Source organism: Puntigrus tetrazona, chromosome 3 (genome assembly GCF_018831695.1).
Source record: "Puntigrus tetrazona isolate hp1 chromosome 3, ASM1883169v1, whole genome shotgun sequence".
NCBI lineage: Eukaryota > Metazoa > Chordata > Actinopteri > Cypriniformes > Cyprinidae > Puntigrus > Puntigrus tetrazona.
This window is the reverse complement of record NC_056701.1, coordinates 10,330,361-10,352,617: the sequence shown is the minus strand read 5'-3', so window position 1 is coordinate 10,352,617 and position 22,257 is coordinate 10,330,361. Positions and strand designations below refer to the sequence as shown.

The following is a 22,257-nucleotide window of genomic DNA, read 5'->3' as shown; positions in this document are numbered from 1 at the left end:
ACGTCACGGATATAACCCACGGAACGCAATACAGGTGCGGGTTTATAACTTTTATAACCAAACACACAAAAACAGGAGAGCAGAAAGCAGGCACAACCTCACATAGCCTGACAAAAGAATGAATAAAATATGGCAAAGTAAAGCCGGCGCATGTGGGATTCAAAGTGAGTGAAATATCCAATACATTATTCCAGGCTGGGATTTAGGTTGATATCCCTAACACATTCATTGCAAAGTAAAAGTTTCAAGTAATTGGCAACAGAGGTGTATTTTATCACACTGCTAAGGTTGCTCTGGTAAGTAAATTCATTAATTGAACGAAGCACACACAGAGGGGCTTCCTGAATTCTCAAAAGATTTGGGTACCGAAATATTACATATTTAATGTCGTGGCTTTTGTTTTATTAATGAAAGCAACCACATGTTCCAATTGGAAAATCAATAGAACCGAGTTACATAATATAAACCTCCCAGATGAAACAGCATAGACGCCAGTGAAGGAAACACAGTCTTTGCATCTTCCTTATACAGCATCTGTTCGAATTTCTAAATAATTTTCAAAGTGAAGTGTGTGTATTCATCAGAGAGGTATATTGTAATAGCCTTGTTTCGCTTGCCGTAGAGAGGCTTCAGATTTACACCACCTTTCCACTCTCAGGCCACGGCGCTGATGGATGCCACCGAGCTTGTTTGCTTTGCTCCCTCTCTTCCTAAATCAGAAATGAACACGGCCCACCAGAAGATCATTCTTGTTGTGCGCCGCACCATCTGTGAAATAGAGGTTCAGAGAATGGCCGGGGCAAGGGCATCTGACGAGTCAGGGAGGAACTGTGGAGTGAGAGAGCACAAAAGACTCCCGAGGAACTTTTGTATGGTGACTTCAAAAGATTTTAATTAAAGGAGGATGAAGAACAACATGTGCACCTGAAACAAGGGATGAGATTTATACACATTCATCTGCGAATCCAATAAGATTCCCATATGAAGTGTTTATAAAGCTGAGTCATCATGCTCATAACAGTTGACATTCAGAGATGCTTTAAAATAGAAATATGAGGGGCAAACAATTCTTTGTTTGCAGTCTTTATCCCTAGGACTACGGATTCCTGGTCCATCTGTGGTGGTAGGTTATAGATAATGTTATAGTCTGATCGTTCTCACCATATGGCTGCTATTTAGACCGTGACATTTTTTTTTCTATTTTAAAAATTCAATTGTTTATTTAAGATCAAGACGGAATGAACTGTTTTAATAACTGGATGCAAAAATGAAATCAACGCCAGGCGGAATCGGGAGGAAGCAAGTACCATGACATGAATTTGAGCCGTTGACTTCGGGCATCTGTAGAGGTGTAAGGATGACACATAAACATCTGTCAACACCTTTTTCTCTGTCCCTTCAGAGGTTATGGGATAAGACAGGCCAACATCTGTTCTCACGGCAGATTAAAAACACCCACCGTTCAGGTGCTTACCAACTCTCTTATCAGAGCAAATGTTATTTAGTTCAGTCATGGTCAAAATAAGTCAAATCTAAATTTCCTTAAACTTTCGTGATGAGTTTGAAATAGTATGAGAACATACCGTGAATTTCAGGACTTAAAACTTGTTGAAAAAAAAAACTAATTATTGATAGTAGCTGAAAAATGACAACTTTGTTACATCAGATTGCATCAAAACATGACTTCGTACAGAGAATGCAGGATAGATAATATTGCTCCTAAACACCAGAGGAATAAACAATAAGAGCTTTGCATCAAATCCGATCTTAACAGTATTATGGGACATTATAAACATGCATTCATATACAGCGTTGTTAGCTACTGTGTATTTTTGTTCTGGCAAAACATTTCCCAGCCCAGTGGTTTCTTTATGAATGTTTTGAGTGATTCAAAATGATTCAGTGATTCACTCATAAAGACAGTCAGTTGTCTCGAATCAGCTTAAGGAATGAAGCATTGGCTCGCTCATAAAGACAGTCACCTGATGCTATATGTACATATTGACAGCAAATATTTTAGAACAACAAAGGGGCTGTTTTTGAAGCTCAAGGTCAGAGAGTAAGGAAAATGTTCATGAAAACTATAACATAAATTTTATTGCCATGAAAGTGGGGAGAACGTTTCAATGATAAAAAAATGTATGCTATGCATCAAAGACCTCTGCTAGTTTTATCGCAACCTTGTGACGCATCCAGATTCAAGGTATCTTGGAAATCAATAGAGAGTGAACTTAACAGTTTGTGTCTGAGTTCAAGAGTCGTTAATGCATTAATGGTCAGGAACGAGGAGATGAGAAGAGGAAAAGAGCCGTCTGATCATGCTGTTAGGTTAATCACGGCAATTCTGGGAACTACCTGGGGAGACAGTCTGCATTTGTATGAACAGAATATGAATGAGTCTTCCCCACCTATTAATAAACTGAATACATAGCACATGGAAAATGCATAACGTAGCACAATTAAGATTTAAACTTAGTTAAACAGGTCGGTACTCTCTTTGCCTGCTGAAGTAAAAAACATAACAATTAATACAAATGCATGTAAAAACAAAAATTTTGGTTTCCTAAACCCAGCGTCGTCAGATGTTGTATTAGTTTCTACTAAAATGGGACCGACCAGGCCTCTAGACACAGCCTTGTTATCATCCTTTTGTCCAAATCCATCATATTTCAATTTGCATAAATATCATTAACCTCTCAAAATAATGGACTTCCTCAGTTTATGCCATACAAATTTGATTGAAATGGTATTTTGAAAATGACTCCTGACTGTGGAATGGATTCCTAGATTACTTTCACAGCAAGCAGCATTTCATTGGCCGTTGTGCTCAATTCGAGGTGTGATTTGTTGGAAGGGACGGGTGCTGACGTGGACTGCTTTTATATAATGTTGCAGTCCAGACGATATGGTCTGTAGCAATATCAGCTCAGCAAATCTCAGAACCAAAAGGGAGGGATTTGAATGAATGCACTGACAAAGAACAAGACATTGTCTGTTTTGATTAAGCCGACAAGTTTCTGATCAGAACGGTTCAAATGAGAGGTCAAATCTGTCTGCCAGGCTCGATGGTCAGAACTGTGGATGTCAATGTCACATTGTATCGTAAGTGTTTGAGTGAGCACGCAGAGCGTCCCTAGCTACTGCAGATCTTGTTTGTCGAGTGTGTTTTAGTGGGATCTGAAGGCATGACTGAGCAAAATTTAATTCGAATTGACAGCTGGAGAAGTGACGCTACCACCTGCCTGTTTGTCAGCGTGTTAAGCTCAATTTGCTATGGCTTATCAAGAAGGGCGTCTTTGTTTTTTTTCCCATCTCATCTCAGCATAGGGATAAATATGGTAAAATAAACAATGGCAAGAGTTTGAGGCTCAGAAATCTCAAGACAGACACACTGTGTATTGTTGTATTCCGGTGATTAAGGAATGCTTGTGTATGATGACAGAAATATGGATTTCGAGGCTTCTGCTAAACGTGTGTGTGGGGTAGAAATGGTATTTTATGATGATGAGAATTCTTTCATGAATGTCAAGTCGACTGCGAAACAGGGTCAAGCTTTGTAACCTCCTGCCATGAAGAAAGCATTAGCTGACAGCTGGGCTATGCTCTCCATCCTAATGGAGATGACCACCAGAAGCTCTAACCCTTGTAAATCACTGAACACAAATATCACACAAACACACACACACACGTAACATGTTGTGGCAGCTAATCCCTTCACACAATAAAAAAAAAATGTTTATATGCTTAAAATTACAACCTATGTTTTATTACCGCCATAATACGTCTAACTACAAGTGCAAAATACTTTTTTACACAGTTGCAGTTATGACAGGTTTAGTTCCAGATATGAAATTTGATTCCTGTTGAATAAATTACAACATAATGCTAAGATATAATGCTCACAATATAAGACAAGCCTGAGCCCTGCGAGATATTTCACCCTTTAGCAGAGTGCAGCTCATACACCATTTTATTGATTAAGGAGGAACCATAAAATTATATGTGATGAATTCTCGTTGTGAGTAGTCTGTCTGAGACAGAGGTCTGCGTTTAAATCAATAAAAGCTGATTTTGCTCTATACACACTAATTTGGTAAAGAATTTGTAGATTCAAAGCTCTTACGCGAGGCATATAAAATGCAGTTAAAATTAAGTTTGTATAAGAGAGTCAAACAGCCACAGATAATGAATGCTTAACGGGGCTGTCTTTATAAAATGGTCAAAGATAAATAAAGATGTCCAAGATTATATAAAGAAGGGGTTTTCCCACAAATCTAGGCTTATGATCCAATTTATAATATTACATGCAAACTCTGCATGCAATTGTATAAATTTAAGTGTGTGTGTGAGTGTCTGTCTATCTATATCTCTCTGCATATGTGTGTGTGTGTGTGTGTGAATAAGTCATGTATGCACACACATATAGATAGATTTTCATATATACAGTATCATATATATAATCTGAAAATACAGACAAAGGTAAGGTCCTTGCACAGGTCAGATTTTGTCTTTATTCACTTACCCCCATGTCATTATAAACCTGTAAAAGCTTTAATCATCCTGGGAACACAATTTAAGATATCTTGAATGAAAATGCTTTTGACTATCCCATTGACTGCCACTTTCAGGGTCCAGAAAAATATGAAAGACATAATGATAATCTATCTGCCATCATAAAATGGCTGGGTCCTCTTTGTCTCTGCATCACCGTAATGCCATTTTGTAATATCCACTTTCAAACTTACAGAAAACAGTACACAGTTTGTTTTTAAAATGGCCCTGTTTGTAATGCAGCTCACAGTCAATAACCGTGTGTGGGTTGATTAAATTCTCAAGTTTTCTTGAGTGCACCCGTTTTTTAACACATCTTGACTAGTCTTACATTAATGAGATCCCAAACTGTGTCATGATCATCATAAGGGGCTTTCACAGTCAGCAGTCAGCAGGGTAGTTCCTAGAGAGTTTTCCTGGTTTTGCTCGCACCGGCAGCAGGAACTCTGAAGTGGCCGACAGTGATGCCTTTTTGCACGGCATTAACATGAGTCAAAGAAACAGTGAATGGAGGATACCGTTTTTGTTTTGTGTATATAGTTTTGTGATAATAAACAAACTCTGATTGTAACCCTAAACTTTACAAAAACTATAAAATGGCCCTTCAGATCTGATTGGTTAATCATAATGTTCTCCAGGGTCAACAAAGATCTGATTTGTGAATTGATCCAGGATGTTTGGCCAATCAGCATATATTTACGTCACTGATAGATCCTAGAGCTGTTCTAGACCCTACTCTGAGATAGCAGCTAATTTAGCTCCTTCAAACTGAGTTCTTGGATTAGTTCAAGTACTATGAAAAGGTTCCCACAGTGTGAAAAGCCCTATGTTTGTTCAGCAACCTTCATAAGGACTAAAAATCACACAATGTGAAAAATGTTTCCGGCTTTGCTTAGCTACTTTTTATGGAAATAATGCATTTAGATACTTTTGAGTTATTGTTTTATCTGTGTTAATCTGGGCAAATTGATCAGTTCAGTAGCATACAGATATTAACCTAGACACACTTAAATTGTGACCAATACACACATTGCATTTGTCTAATTTAACATATTGCAGATTTGCATAATATTCTGAGTTTGCATTTGACTGAAAAACGCGTTTTTTTCCCTGCAGATCAGCTGAGTAAATTTAGTTCGTATTTATTATATTTAGTATATTTAGTATTTAAAACTGCAGTAGATCATGCTCACAGCAACGCCTCTGCACTTACTCCCGATTTCTGTCAACATGGCAACACGAGAGCTATCAGTTAAGACATGGCTAACAAAAAATAACTTACTGGAGTTATCCTACTTATCTGGGAAAAAAGTAACAGATATTTCGTTTTAAATAAAAGTAATGCGTTACTTAAAAAGTAATCCAAACACGTAACTCGCGTTACTCAACGCCCTACCCCCCAAAAAGCATAAATTACATTTAAGGGTTGGCTACTGTGCTTAATCCACAAAGGAACAATTAACTTTATCTGTGCACCATAAATGTAAAAAAAAAATCCCATTAAAAAAGACAGCAAATCTTTGTATAATTCGCACACTGACTTAATTACTTTAAAAAAAAAAAACAGACTGATGATCACAATAGGTTCCAAAAACTGTTTCACATAAGTCAAGTTATTTGTAGCCTACTAGACAGCAAGAGCAAGAATGAAATAAATAATAGGAAAGGGAGACACGCGCACGCAGCGAGAGAGAGAGAGAGAGAGAGAGAGAGAGAGAGAGAGAGAGAGAGAGAGAGAGAGAGAGAGAGAGAGAGAGAGAGAGACAACAGTTGGTAGCGCGAGCGCCTGTCTCAAAGATGCCTCAGAGATCTTTCTTACTTAAGTCACGTCTGTCTCCACGCGAATGGATCCACCTGCGAGCGCCAGAGAAGTGACGCTCATTTCATATGTGTGAGGATCAAACCTGTCGCTGTCATTTCGGGCCGGTGAGCAGAGGTGAGATGAGCGCAACCGCTGCGCTTCCCTCACTACAACATTTTTCAGCCCGGTTTGAATGAACTCGTTCAAGTGCGCGAGACACTTCTCATAGGACTATGAAGACCACTCGAAAATGCCGTGCTCTGCTGTCTGTGGGGTTAAATCTTCTGGCGCTCTTATTCTCAACGACGGCGTTCATCACGACCTACTGGTGCGAAGGGACTCAGAGGGTCCCCAAACCCAACTGCAGTAAGGACAGGCGGCATAATTGTATTGACTACGGGGTGAACGAGACAGACCCGAGCAAAGTTCACTACAGCTGGGAAACGGGCGACGACAGATTTCTCTTTAGGCATTTTCACACGGGGATCTGGTACTCGTGTGAGGAGAACATCCACGGAGGAGGTGAGGGTCCGTTAAAGTCCGTTACATTTCAAATTTCGAAAAGAGTATCTTAACTGCGTTTAGTGAGACTCGGAGTTTTGAATTGTTTTGCTCGTCTATAATTACTCGTTTTTTTTGCGCTGCTTATGTCTCGAACTTTAATAAAAAAAAAAACGTAATATTATTCAAATATTTGTCTTACAGGCGTTAAAGGAGTCTACTTTGATATGTACCACTAAATTGCACTCTTAAAACTAAAGGTGCTTCGAAGGTCCTTCCCAGCGATGCCGTAGAAGAATCGTTTTTGGTTCCACAAAGAGCCATTCAGTCAAAGGTTCTTCAAAAAGCATCTGTTTTTTCCCCTTATAAAATCTGAAGAACCTTTTTTGCCGCAAAGAACATTTTGTGATACAAAAGGCTCTTTGTGGAGCCATTCAGGCAAAAAAAGGGTTCTTATATGGCATTGTGAAGCACCTTTATTTATTATAGTCAGTGTGAAAGAGTGCTGTTATTACATGCTCTCTACCTCACTGGGGCTTTTTTCTTTTCATGTACATTTGGAAAATATGCGAAAGTTGGTCATATTTTAGTTCGGGAACCAGTTTTCACAAACCAAACTCCTAATTTGGGGTATATTAATAGTTAGAAGTTGCTAAGTTTAGGTTTTAAATGGGGGATATATAGTTCATGCAGAATAAGGCATTAATATGTGATTAATAAGTATTAAACAGCCAATATGCTAGTAATATGCAAGCTAATAGCAAGTTGTAGAATTGGCCCCTGAGCTAAAGTGTTACTAAAATCTTTTCATTTATAACATGTACTGTACAGTAAAAACATCAGTTCAGTTAGTGTTGTAGACTTGTAGGTGCAAATAAGTTAATAAAAGAACCTGATATCTGTCAATTAATGTCTAGCATTCATTGATATCAGTCAAATTATATATAATGAAATTATACAGTGTTCTTGCACTGGGGAAACTTCAACAGATCGTGTGCAAAACAGTGTGTAATGTGTTGCGCAATGGATTGAAGGGAATGATTGTGTGCCAACAGCTTTGGAAACATCTGTCAGGATTTACTTACTCTCAATGAGTTTTGAGGAACTTGGTAAAGGCACCATTAGATAACCACGCTCCCCATGGAACACAGTGAAATAAGCAGCTCTTGCATAGCCTCGTATTTTTAAAGGATGCCTTCTCTAAAATGCTTTTTAATCAGACAGGTTTGTTTTTATGTTAGATCATCTGGAGGTATCGGTTAGTAAATGTACATCAGGATTATCCCCAAAAGGAATAGAATATGAAACAAAAATGTGACGGTGCCTTTTGCTTCTTCAGATGTTTAATTAAACCTGTTTTCAGAATAATCTTTAAAATTTATGTCCAGAGAGAAAACCAGTTCTTTAATGTCCAAATAAACTAAAGTGGAAAAAAGGGAAGAAATCTTTACAATACGGTTCGTACCATCAATCATGTGAAAAAAAAAAAAAAATCTGTTTTCCGAGAGAAAAGATTTATTTATTAGTCTCAACATGCTGAAGAAGTAGTTTATCTTAAAATGATTTTATTACTTGCAGAAAAACATGCTATCTGAATATTTTGGTTTTAGGTCAATGCAAAGCTTGACAAGAAAAAAGAAGTCAAAGGTCAATTCTGTAGATCATTTCATTATGACAGTACACTACAAGGTCAACAGATAAATCAAGGAAGGGGGGTTGCCAGGTTCAAAGTTGCATGTGATCGGATCCCTGGTCTCACAGACATACTGACATAATGTCTTTAATACACAGACATAAACAGACAGTTTTGTATCGTATTAAATTTAATCCAACAGACTTTGGCAAGGGAGTGAGAGAAGGTCAGTGTGTGTGTTCCGTTGATGAGGATTACGTTACGTGGCTTGATGATTTTTTTCTTTTCTTTTTGTTTTCTATTTTTGTCAGCATTGCTGCTGACACCCTGTTCTATCTAGTGATCAATGGGATTTATTATTAATCTGACAACAGTGTCAGACAAGCTTTGTGCTGAAAACTAATCAGACATCCACACAAGAAGCTCAGCTCAATCTTTGTATAATGATTTATCGACATCATTAACATAATATTCCAAACCTATAGCGCATGCAGTATCTTTATACCAAAGTATAAAAAGTAAAACAAAAATCAAGATGGTTTTGACAACTGGTCAGTTGTCATTTGCTTTTATCAATTTTCTTAACGTCTTGGTGATGTTTCGAATCCCTTCTATGTAAACATAGAGGCAGTTTAAAGTCCCTAAACTGCTGAGCCATCAATACTAGATTTTTAAAGTAACTAAATGGTCCAAAGATTTGACCAATAGTTCCGGCAATGGAGTGGCAAAGGCAAATTCATGGAAGGCATGAAAATGTAGAGTGATAATTAATAAATCATACTTAAAGATCTCTTCTCTTTGCCCATTGCCTGATCATACAGTACCACATAATAATGCTAATGGCCATCAAATCATCCACTCTCATTACCAATGCAATTACCCTCCACCAGCCTTAGATAGCAGATTAAACACATTAGAGGTCGATCAAAAGCCAGGGGTCTTTATTCGTATGGAATATTGGAAGAACAGGAATGGATTGAATGAAGATAATTACAGCTTTTAGATCCATAATGAGTGAGTCAGCCCATGTCATTCCGATTCCCACATGGTAGACGTTGGAAAATGAATAGCATATTCTTCTCAATATGCATGTGATACAATTGCTTTATGTTGTGCCTAAGATTAAAATCATATAGATTAGTATAAATTGCACATGCTGTAGATTTCTTGAATAAGCCCCCCCTGAAAACTTTAAAATGACAGCTTTACTTTTTAGGACTAAAAATATCTCTATTCAGTTATGTGAGTGTGACCAGTTTACAGATAAGTCTGGATCAGAAAAGGGTACTAAAATGTATCATTGAAGACATTCCATGTTATTGATATAAATGAAATGATTACCACAAGTGCCTCACCTAACTGGTGAAATAAAGCTCACTAGAAATTCAATTACTCATGTTCTTGCATCACCGGCCATTTTTGGAATCGGTTAATGTATTTCTCCCGGTGCAGTGAGATTCCTTATTTAAATTGAGGAGAGGTTACCACGGGCCACTTATCTGCCTGGCAGAAGGATTATACTCCCTCTGGGGACCTTATTTACTGAGGAAAAAAGCTCAAGGGAGATGTAATGAGAAAAGAAGTGCACTTAGAAGGTCCAGCATATGAAATCCAGAATATGACTCCCTGTCATGTTCAATGGCAACCTAATGTGTGATCAGTCACGCTTTAAACTGCTTTTCATTTGATTCTTTCTTTCTGGTCTCTATAAGGAACCACAAGTCATACATCCTTTGTTTTGATTTCACTGATTGAACCTTCACAAGTCTCATTCTTCCTGGATGTTTGGCGGTTTAATTTATCGGCATTCTTTTGAACTGCTTTTGAACTTTAGCCAAGTTTTTAAATGCTACATTAAATCTTGATTTCCTAAGGTAATAAAACATTGAGCTTGTGGGATCTGTAATGTAGACGACTGCGTACATGAAGTTTGTTGAATCTGACAAGCCTGGAATTATGAGTGTTGTGTCTGCAGACTTGCACAACGTGCTAACATATTTATTGTATTCTTTGAACTGGTCCACAATGTAAGAGAAATTTGAGTCACAAATAGACGCAAAGCAAATGAGTTTTCTGCGCATATGTTGCTGTCTTCACGTTATTCTGCTACTTTGGATCATCTCTCACTTCTATTTGACCTTTGTCTTTTAAGCAAAGCTTAGTGTCTTTCACCCTTCCACTGGCAAGATTATTATTAAAACTTGCAGATGCAGACTGAAGTTTCACGAAGGAATGGCCTAGAGTCTCAAATTATCCTCACCAGTTTAATTAAAAGTCCAATTTGAGAGAATGCACCAAAAACTCTTTATGTTCTAGCCCAGAGACACATAGGACAATCTTAATTACAGCAGTTATTTTGGTTAGACCACAGACAATTAGTTTACTTGTTTTATCAAGGCAACTACAGACTCTACACATTTTTATGATTGCTAGTGATTAGTCACAAGAAAAGCATGCTGTCTATTTAAATTAAAGTGTGCAAAATTACGTACTGTAGAGGTTAACGCCAAGAACCACCATGAAGTCTTTAGACAAAAACTGAAGTGATGGATTGATCCAAGGGAAGGCTGACTGCTAAAGCTGTCTTATCACTGGAGCACAGCACTGTAAAGATGAAGCTGAGCCCTCTGACTCTCAGTACACAAAAAGAGCTTGTAGAGCACAGATGTTAACTCTTCGGTTGTCTTGTGTCTTTCCAGGTGAGAAATGCAGGAGTTTTATTGATCTGGCCCCGGCATCTGAGAGAGGTGAGTAATGGCTGTCATTAGAGTGCCGTTCAGGCTTGTCTGACAGCACACACAGAAACTTACGAATGACGGATCTCTTATGTCCGCCTCGGAGCATCCCTGCTTTATTATTTGATGCATGCTACGTATGTGGTATGTTAACTTATGTACGCATGTTGGAGCGAATGTTGACCTTCCCCAAGCCAGTACAGTTCATGTGCTATAAGTACTGTACGGCAAACTGTGATGTAAAAAATGTACAGAGTTGCGGTCTGTTAGGTAAGTTTCCTTAGGACATTTCCTCGTACCGTCTCCTTCTTTCCACTGTTCTATGTATAACAAGTGTGTAAAAAAGACTCTGCTGCAATGTCACACTTTAGTAGAGGGTGAGGGTGTTTCTGCAGCAGAGACTTTTATGTGGCAGGGGTTCATTTGTATAATCTAACAGATTTCAGCGTTGTTCTCTATGAAGGTCACATTTAACCTGGGGAAACTTTTTTTCATGCTTTTCAAATACCTTTTATGTATAATTTATACTATTATCCTTGTCCCAGGCCAAGACCTTTAATCTTAAAGTCTGACAATCCATAATAAATGAGGTTTAGAACTGATCTAAAACAAAGAAAAGTCAAAGAAAATATCACTTGCGAATTAATTATTTTCGGCGCATAATTTCCAGTCAGCCTAGTAATAAAAAAAGCTTGAAAATATCTTTCCAAAAAAGACTTTTCCGTCACAGCGCGCTGATGAACACAATACGTAGAGGACATGTGAAACTTGTGTGTCTACACTGTTGGAACGCAAATGAAACATGATAAATTGAAAACATTGGTCCTGTGGTTGAAGGAGCACCCACAAAGTGTGGGATCCAATATTGACTACGAATTTGACTTTTCTTTGAGGTTACGTTTGATAACGTAATGCGTTCCTTTACTAAAAGTCATTTTAATGGCGTGGTTTATTGTTGATGTTTTCTTTGCGGTGGCGAAGCCTTCACAGGGGAAATATCATTTTGAATATGGATTTTTTTTCAGTTCAGGGGACTGCTGCATAATACATCTCGCCTTGAACAAATCTGGAGATAATACTCCGCAATCAAAAAGGAAAATGAATTTTGCTTGCAAATTACATCTGCCACAGTTTCAGGGGAGAACATTTGCAAGGCAAACTACACCATCCTCTGTTCTCTTTAGACCCCGGTTTTTATCTTTTAAGTCATGACTGACTCTCAAGGTCTCCAGTGATAATCACATTTGATACAAAGCTGCTGATATTTGTGGAATCAGCCGAAGAGTGATGGCAGTGCATTTTGATTTGAAGTGTTTTCAGATTCACCCCTCTATCTAAGTGTTGTCTCGTACAGAAGCTTGTCAAAAATTGTTTGTGCAAAAATTAGAGCGAGAAATTTGATTTAGCACTACCAAATATGCTCAGGTCAGATAGACAGAAGATATAGTGCTTCCATCTCTATCCTGTCTCAATGACGCCATAGCTCAGACAATATCAAGCCCTTAAACAGTGCTTTTCTCTGGAACCGCCTCAAGGAGCCCCCGAGAAAATTGACACATTGTTTATAGTTGCTTCTGAAAAATGTAGGGCGGACTTTCAAAGGTGCCCCGTTGTGTTTGAACTCTTGAAGACAAACACTCCAGACATTAATATTGCATAATGCCATCATATTTCAGGTTAAAATGCTTTAATCACTCACCACCTGCGTTTCTCACAAAGTCTGTCATCTTTTATTCAATGTGTGTGAGGGAATGCATTGAGAAGCCCCAAACGAGGCCAAATTTCACAGTGGATAATGGGTAGCACAGGTGTAGCAGCAGACTAGACTGTAAAGTGAACTCTGAATGTTGAAAGTAAGCAAAATAGTGTTATGTTCTCAGACCAAAACAACCTTTGCTATCTCTGCAGAATTCTCCTCAGAGGAAGCTCTGGGGCAAATGGGATTTCTGCTAATTAGGAGAAGCTGATTGTTGTTATGGAAACACCCTGGAGTCAGTCTGATGGATACAGTTACATTTCCCTAATCTTTCGAAAATACCTTTCTAAATAAAATAAAATGGAGATTAAACATTTTTTTAAAAACACAAGTGCAGCATTGTTTTCAAATTGCAGATAAAGAGAAAGTCAAAGACCAAATGATTCCTTTTTGTATTCTCTCTCTCTCTCTCCTATTAGTATTGTAATATATACAACATTTTAAAACTTTGGGTCAGTATGTTTCTGTTTTATTTGTTTAAAGAAATTCACCCTTATATGCAGCAAGTATTAGATTTAATTAATCATTTTTTAATAATTAATTACAAATTAATAAATAATTTGAAGATGGTAATTATAATATGTTTTTAATCCTGATGAATACAGTTTCAGGAATATTATTCAGAAATATTTTTTAACATTTATAATGTTAATAAAAATGACTGTACAATCAAATCAACATAAATGTCACTGAAGACTGAAGACTGCTGAAAATTAAGCTTTACCATAATATTTTTTTATTCTAAAGCAGAAAACAATCATTTTAAGTTGCAATAATATAAAGAGACACATGATCAGTTTTACAGATTTGATTAGATACCTAGAAATATTTTTTAACATTTTTCAAAATAACATTTTCCTTAAACTTTGTTTATTTTCAGCTTTAAATTGGTAATTTGCATTGTGCTCCTTAATGGAGAGGATGGATGCTAAGATAAACTCAAAGCACCTATTCTTTGCCAACTAAACTCGGCTTGACAAACTATACAAAAATGTGTCCAATGCATGTCCATTTATATGCAGGCAGCGAGTTGTTAAATTCCCGCTCGAATCTAACCGTGTGAATAAAAGCGACAGAGAGAATTATGGGGCAACAGCAGAGCACTTTGCTCACCAGTGTGTGTGTGTATTGCAGGTGTCCTTTGGCTGTCAGTTGTGTCTGAGGTGCTATACATCATGCTGCTGGTCGTTGGCTTCAGTCTGATGTGCCTGGAGCTTTTTCACTCCAGTAACGTGATCGATGGACTCAAACTGAACGCCTTCGCCGCAGTCTTCACCGTGCTGTCAGGTAGGCCTCCACCCTTGTCCCCACCTCACTCCTAGAGAAACTAATTGTGCATTACTTCATTACATTTATCAGCACAGACTGTCCGGTCTTACCGCCGTCACAAATGATGGTGACAAAAGAAATATATGGGTTTGTATAATTCATAAAGTATTATTTGCAATCTCTACAAAACTGATTACCGTGATTAACTGATTAACTGATAATAGTGTTCAGATATGAGTGATTTTCAAAATGGCAACACCTACAGTTATCTAGCAGTGTTGGGCACATTACTTTAAAAAAGTAATTAGTTATAGTTACTAGTTACTTCTCACAAATAGTAACCGAGTTATTAACTGAGTTAGCTTGTTTTAAAGTAATTACCAGGGAAAGTAACTATTGCTTTACTTAAAAAATAATAATTCAAAATGGTAAATTTGGATGCCCCCAGTATTAAACATTAATTATTACTATAAAAGATTGAATATTCATCTACACTATTTATCTACTGACATACAGCATCAGTCAGACAAGAATTATAATATAATATTATATTTTAGCATTATATGATGATAGAACTTTAGTAATCAGTATTACCAAGTATGAATGCATATTTGTCATGTTGACTTAATTAGGTCTGGTGGTGGTGCTTGTTTATTAAGTCTTTCTAAAAAAAATATTAGAATCATATAATATAAGATAACAAAACTACTACAAATTCTGCTACTAATAATAATACAAAATGTTAAGTCTGGTACATCAAATACAGCTACACTGCGCACTTATTCAGATGGACAAAAAAATTCAATTCTAATGATTTCATAATAAATTATAGTAATGGCACATTTTATTGTCAGTAATGATAACGGTGTTGTAATGAGGGAAACAATAATTTGGTTGATCACGCATGCTAAAAAAATAGAGCAGTTATTCTCATCACTGTCATCCAGTACCGCTGAAAAGTTCTGGTCAGTAGAACGTTTTGAGAAGAAAAAAAAAGGTAATTCTTACGATAAGGACACATTTAATTGATCAAAAGTGAATGTAAAGTCTTTAAATTGTTACAAAAATCTATTTGTGTGTTTATGTGTGGGTGTTAATATTTTACTCTTTATTTTTATTACTAGAATAATACTTTATGAGCAGATTAATCTAAAACATGACCTTTATATTCAAATGTTAATTTTTGTTGTATTAAGATTCTGTGAAATCTGTTAACTAGTAATTTCACACTCGAGACACATTCACTTGAGAATGAGATGATGTGGAGAAAACAGAGGTCTCCCTGGACTGCTCTCTCGTTTTTCTCCCTCTATAGTCTAGTGCATCGTGGGTAAACCTCAGCAGTTAGAAAGCCAGAACAGCTGCTGCTTTTTGAATTTCTGATTATTTGATTTGCTAAATACCCAATAGTCTTGTTCATTTGGGGCCTTAATGCTTTTTAATTCCAAGTGCATCCGAGAGAGAGAGAGTGAGATCACCCATCCAGAGAGGAGCCTTCGTGTGGTTAGCTGACAGTGGCTGAACGCAATAAACTAAATAGGTTTTCAAAGGAAAAAAAAATATTCCCATATATTTAATTGTGCACATCACAGGTTGTCAGTGTATTCGAACTAAAATATTTGTGCCCAGATCTATCTGTCACTTGGTATAAATTAGCTAGAGTAAGCACGCCAAAATCAAAAAACACCACAAACAAAACTATGTGAGCTGCCAGAAAATATAAATTAAAAATATACAAATTTAAAAATATTAAATGAAAATGTATTCAAAATGCATTTTTGTTGCTGGGTTGTCAGAAGAAGAATGCAGGAAATTGTGTTAAAAATATATATATATATATTTTAACAGAACTAAATATTTGTCAGTAGAGTAAGAAGTATTTAGGTAACACGGGGTAAAAAAGCTAATGTTATGTAAGTGAGGATTTACAGTTACATGTTTCATTACAACTGAACCTTATTTGACCCTCAACAGTGGTGTTTTTGAGCCCTTGACACTAGATATGCCGGACACACAGATCCTACTGTACGTGATTGGGAACAGGTTCTACTTGCAAATAATGCAGTGATTTTGTCTTGTAAGCGAAAGGATCATAGGTTAATAACGGTGTTTTTCATAGAGAAAATCTGTAAATCTCTATTGTAAGTGTGCTTATATCATCTCTATGACGTACACTGTGTACACATTTCCACGTCCATAAACCGGTCCTAATTTACTGTGCTGTTTTTCTGTGGAGCACAAAAGGTGATTTTTTTTTATGTTCCCATAATTCTTTTCCACAATGGATCATTGAGTCAGGATTGGGAAGAGATTCGTTAATCAATCATTCAGTCTCATTAGTTCAGAAGATAATTGTGCCGTGTTCAACGTCATACAGGTTTGGAGTAAATAATGACAAAACCTTTTCTAGCCAGTGGGCAACAGTACGATCAATTACCGATGCATGTGTGGATTCCTCAACAGGTCTTCTGGGAATGGTGGCTCACATGATGTACACGCAAGTTTTCCAGATCACAGTCAGTTTGGGTCCAGAGGACTGGAGGCCTCACACATGGGACTATGGCTGGTCTTTCTGGTGAGCTTCTCTGATATTTCACATTTGCATGATCAGCCTAAATTTGATTCGTATGCCATGAAAGAAAAAAGTAATGCTTATATTCAGGAAAGATATTAAATTGAGCCAAAAGAGCACTATAAAAAAAATCCATGACTGTATTTTAAATCTGCTTTTAATGTGGATTAAACTTTACATTAGCTGTCTCTCAGGTAGGGAGAAGTAGCGACATCTGATTCGTGATTATATAACTCAATATATTTTCTCAGAACTCCCTAAATAGGTCCTGATCAATAATTGAATGGAATTCTCTAGAGTAGCTTCAAGTCCCTTCCCAGTACTTGGTGCTTTTACATCCATCCTGTGTTATATAATTCACCAAGCAAAGAGGCGAGGCGTTCTCAGAAGTCACAGATGTGCGGGTGTCTGGTCCTCATTCTGCAACAAATGAATCTGGCTCCTGCAGACCCTTCTCATTTCAGGTTCACTTTCTCCAATATAAGTGCTCTCTTTCCAGCAGAACTGGCAACCTAAAGAAAAAAAAGCTAATTAAACTTTAAAACGGTTTCCTTAGTTTCTCTCTGCACTCTGAGAGTACGTTGACCCATGCGTCCATGAAAATGTGAAAAATGTAAATTAAAATACTGTATCATAGCATATTTCAAATTTTATTTTTTTGGATAGAATATTTTTGAAAGAAGCATCTGCTCATCCAAGGCTGGATTTATTTGTTAGAAATATAGTATGAACACTAGTAATGTGAAATATTATTATAATTATGCTTTTCAATGTAATGTATTTTATTCCTGTGATGGCAAAGCTGAATTTTTAGCAGTCAGGTTTTTTTACTGTGTTGATATCAAAATGTATCTGTGATTTAGATTTTCTGTAATGCTGCTAAAATGGATACAAAACATTTTGCGGTATCAGTAGACAGTGACCAGTCTTTTCGGTGAAAATCCAGTTACTGCCCAGATAAAAGTTTGAAGTGCTTTTACTGCCTTTATAAAAAAAAGTCTTAAATAGAAACTTTTCCATTGGCGTTTTATGATGCATGTCAGCTGTACAGTGAATTTTTGGAGTGAGTCTCTGTCATTTAATTTTTTGGGACCATGCCTCTCTGTTAGAGCAGAGAGGGAATGGCTGTAGTGGATCTCCCAGCAAATGATTTGTGTTATTTTGGCACTTAGATATAAGAGACATGCATTGGGGTTCTGACAGGCATGAAAGTGGTATTTACATTGGCTGAATTACCACAGATGCTTGCCTGGCATCCATTAGTCTAGGCTAAAATTGCTTCATTTGTCCTCTGCCATCTGGCCAATTTCTTGTTTTTTTTTTTCTCTATTTCTGCACTACCTTTACTACCTTACTGAATGGTAAGAACCTGAAAATGAAAGAGTAATTGAAGTTTTAGCTTCAAGGTTTAATTTCCTCAGCTCACAAGTACAAATACTGAACTCTCACGGTTTTTGATTGGAAACTGAAGGTAATTTGCAGTCTATAAATCACAGGCACTTTTTGGGGAACGTAACTTTACTACTCCTGATAAATGAAAATAAAGAAGAAAAAAAAAACAGTTTGGGCAAAAAAGTACACAACACAAAAGCCGTTATTTAAAACAAATGAAAAATGTAAAATGTAAAAATGTAAAACCTCAAAACAATATGCATTAATATATGCATAGTAAAGTATTAAAAGGATGACAGTTCTGTCATTAATTACTCTCTCTCATTTTGTTTGAAACCTATAAGACCACAGAATTGAAGATATTAAGATAGCTTTCTGACCCTCTATAAGAAAGGGTCCTGTCTCTTTCAAGATCAACAAAGGTAGTAAAGACATCATTAAAATAGTACATGTGACATCAGGTGTTCAACCGTAATGTTATGAGGCTATGAGAATACGTTTTGAAATGCATTTTCTTTTATTCTGTTTCAGTCTTTCACAGTACCACGATGCACATGTGTGATCCCTCTTAGTTCATTGTCTATATTTTCTGATCCAAATAGTAATAAGTAAGGCTAGGCAAAAACTTCGTGAAGACAGCGTGCACCTTCCTCTGCTTGTAGAAGAAGAAATTGTTGAATGAAGGCATTATTTTGGTTTCCTTGAAGCTTCGTAAGATTACAGATAAACCACTGATGTCACATAGACTATTTTAAAAAGATTCTTACACCTTTGCTTGACTGGGTTTCTGCTGTAAACAAAGCTTTTGAGTGTGACTTGTGAATAAGCACATCATTGATAGGACATACGAAATGAATTTATTAATGGATTTCAGACTCGGCTAAGTATCAGTTAAACCTATCAACACAAAAAAAGTGTAATAATGTACCTAACGTAATATAATTATGTAACAAAGGTAAGTAAAATGTGCTATTTACGCAATGTGCTGTCATATGGAAATGCGAATCAATAGCATATAACATCTCATGTTTTTTCACATGTGTTTTATAGTATGGCCTGGGGCTCATTTACCTGTTGCATGGCTGCCTCCGTCACCACCCTCAACTCCTACACAAAAACGGTGATTGAGTTCCGGCACAAGAGGAAGCTCTTTGAGCAAGGCCTGCGCGAAGAGCAAACCTTCCTAGATCCAGAAGCCTTCCATTACTTCCGTGACAGGTCAGTTCAGTCCATCTCCAGCTCTATAGATGTTTACCCAAGCCACGGAAGCAGCCATGGGAGCAGTCGTGGGAAAATGCGCTCCCCTCCGGCTCCGGTGGACCAGAGCGACAACACAGAGTCTCTAGGAGAAGAGCAGTGCTGAGAGGAAGCGAAGTCGGTACTGCACAGGTGGCCTTGCTCGGACCGGACAACTCGGAATACCGATGAACTGGGATGTGAGGGGTTAGAATGTTGAATTCCCTTTTTTGATACGCATTACGAGGGTAAAAAAAATGGACATGGTTAACAGTATTGAATGAGGCATGCGGGTAACAAGCTGAGCCTTAGCGCAGAGAAATCAGTGATTGTAAATAAAATCATGCGGAAACGGAGCGTTTTTTTCCCCCATTGACAGATAGCTGAGGTCTGCACGGCCAGGTGGGAAAACCACATGACTTACACTGCCGTGAAGACTGAGCCGTGCGAGCTTCTAAAAACGCATCAAAGCATCTGTCGGTCCCTCGCCCTGACAGCTAGACATGCTCCTGAGTATTTATCGGTCTTACACAGTATGTGAAATGCCCTCCTCCCTTGGTGAGATCTGCTTGAATATGCCTTCATGTCACAAACAGCAGAGTAGCGTACCGTTTAAATCCTGCCTTCGATACTGCTGCAGCTGAACACCGGAGAAGCACAGGCCATTTCAGCTGCAACATCCACTAGGTATCAAAAGGTTACTGCCACTTGGATTTTGCCTGTTTCTGTCTATTGTCGTGCATTACTGGCTTGATTAGCAGCAGTCAGTGACAAGATTGTAAACCCTGACCCCAAATCATTTTTTTTTTTGTAATATCTGGAATATCTTATTAATGTACATACAATGAATGGAATTCTATCTATTAATGAATGTACTAAATTGTATATTTATCTATGTATGCACTATAATCCTGTCTTTTTCATTTGATAAAAAGAGGTACAAAATTGTCCTACTGAATTATTTCAAGTTTGTTTTTAGACTAGAAGATATTGTTTAGAAACATATATGTTATATTCCACCATGTAGTTCATTTAATTTTAGTCAATCTTTTTTATTTTTAAGTACAGAAGTGGGCCTAAGTGAACCATTTTATACCGCCACACAAAATTAAATTTTACGTTTGGTAAAAAGGACATGAACAATGTTTTATTCAATTTAAATATTGAAAGCCACATTTTCAACCCCGAAGTTAATCGCAATATTGTATGTTACAAGTACCATAGACAGATAGATTAGATAGATAGATAGAAAAACACCTTTAAATATAATTAATATATATTATTTATTTGATCATTTTTAAAAACTCTGAGGCAGAAACAGGCTTGCATACATTCAGAGGTTGTTTAAAAACCTTTGAAAGTTATTGCAAACTAGTGAAGAAAAACACATTATTGACTAAAAAAATACATCCTGTGTTTGCTATTATAGGGAATTTTTTCACATCTGGAGCTTAGCAGCGTGTCTGTGAGCACAGTCCTTCTCAGTGAATCATTTTCTGTGAGTTCAGGATTTATGCTATTCAAGCTATTGAATTACACAGTGCTTACTAGAAGCCGCAGAACCGCTCGCTGTAAAAAGCGCTTGCATGGTTTAGAACCTGCCTTCAGCAAAAGCCCAGATCAAACAGCCAGTCAAATTAAAGGGGATTGATCTAGCTGTGCAAAAGCTAACAGATGAAGTTTATTCTAACGCTCTTTAACACATGTAATTGTGTGAAATTGTAAAGTCAGTGAGCTCATTTGTGTCGTTACAGAGAGTGGATGTCCACCTTCATACATTATCAAAACATCTGCAAGCCATTTTTTTTGTCCCATTACAAATTGATACAATTCCTCCAAAAATACAGTATCATACATCCCGCTACACATGCAAAAAGCAGTATATCAGTTTTTGATGTAACTTCGATTGGATTCGTCTGAAAGAAGAAAGTCATATACACCTAGGATGCTTGGAAGGTGAGTAAAACACAGGCAGATTTTTATTCTGGGTGAACTAACCCTTTAAGTATTTCAGGAAGTTCCTTCTTGAGTATTTAATTACGGTAGTCCGTTGGCATTGACAGAAGAATGCACATGAAAAAGCCTTTAACGGAACTAAACGGGAAGAATATTTGAAAACAGTAATTATTTTTTACGGTCCTGTTTGGTAGTGGAAATTGCACACATACACCTACAGAATGTGCTTCCCTAACACTGAAGTTATTCATGAAATTTCCAAAGACTTTACAGATGGTGCAACATATTGTGCCATTGTGTGGTCAAACTATGAGTCTGAAGTAGTAAGAGTACAGAGTCAAGCTTCAGCTGTGATTTACAGTCTCTTCCATATTTCCCTATACTAAAAAAGCCCCTTATGTTTACCGAGAACACTTAATGAATGCTTTCTATAATCAATGCATTTTTAACTCACGAATAACGACTCGCTGGCCCATAGTGCCTCTATAAGCTCATACATTAGTGAAGTGCTTCCTCTGCTGGGTGAAATCTATAGCGTGCTTTTAAATGCTGTGCTATTGAAGACGTGCCGCACATCTGGAGAAATCGGCTGACATACATCCTCTTATTCATCCCTCATCCATCATTTTTTGTTTCAGCTGGGTTTTTCCTGCCATCTGCCCCAAGCACAGTGCGATGCCTTTTCTGATTGTTTTACATTCGCTAGATCGCTGACCTGTGGGTGACCCTAGCACTATTGGACATAGATTACCAGCACCTTAAGTGAAAAGCAATTACATTTATCTCCATATGGCACAAAGGATCTACAGCAGACCGCAAAGAGATCTGAATTAACACTACACTGCTCTGCCATTG

At 37.2% G+C, this 22,257-nt stretch overlaps 1 protein-coding gene across 1 annotated transcript; it reads left to right on the top strand.

The window, feature by feature from the left end:
- Positions 1–6,310: 6,310 nt before the first annotated feature.
- gsg1l (gsg1-like) lies at positions 6,311–20,395 on the top strand. The gene is made up of 5 exons (XM_043229496.1): positions 6,311–6,874; positions 11,186–11,233; positions 14,112–14,264; positions 16,710–16,821; positions 19,261–20,395. Exons 1-5 carry the CDS (start codon positions 6,586–6,588, stop codon positions 19,571–19,573), a joined length of 915 nt encoding a protein of 304 aa, XP_043085431.1. The 5' UTR covers positions 6,311–6,585; the 3' UTR covers positions 19,574–20,395.
- The last annotated feature ends 1,862 nt before the right edge of the window (positions 20,396–22,257 follow it).

What these genes read in the sequence shown, in the direction of transcription:
- gsg1l (XM_043229496.1), top strand. Translation starts at nt 6,586, where the DNA reads ATGAAGACCACTCGAAAATGCCGTGCTCTGCTGTCTGTGGGGTTAAAT. An exon ending in GGCCCCGGCATCTGAGAGAG is followed by an intron (nt 11,234 to 14,111) that starts GTGAGTAATGGC and finishes TGTGTATTGCAG; the next exon opens with GTGTCCTTTGGCTGTCAGTT. An exon ending in GACTATGGCTGGTCTTTCTG is followed by an intron (nt 16,822 to 19,260) that starts GTGAGCTTCTCT and finishes TGTGTTTTATAG; the next exon opens with TATGGCCTGGGGCTCATTTA.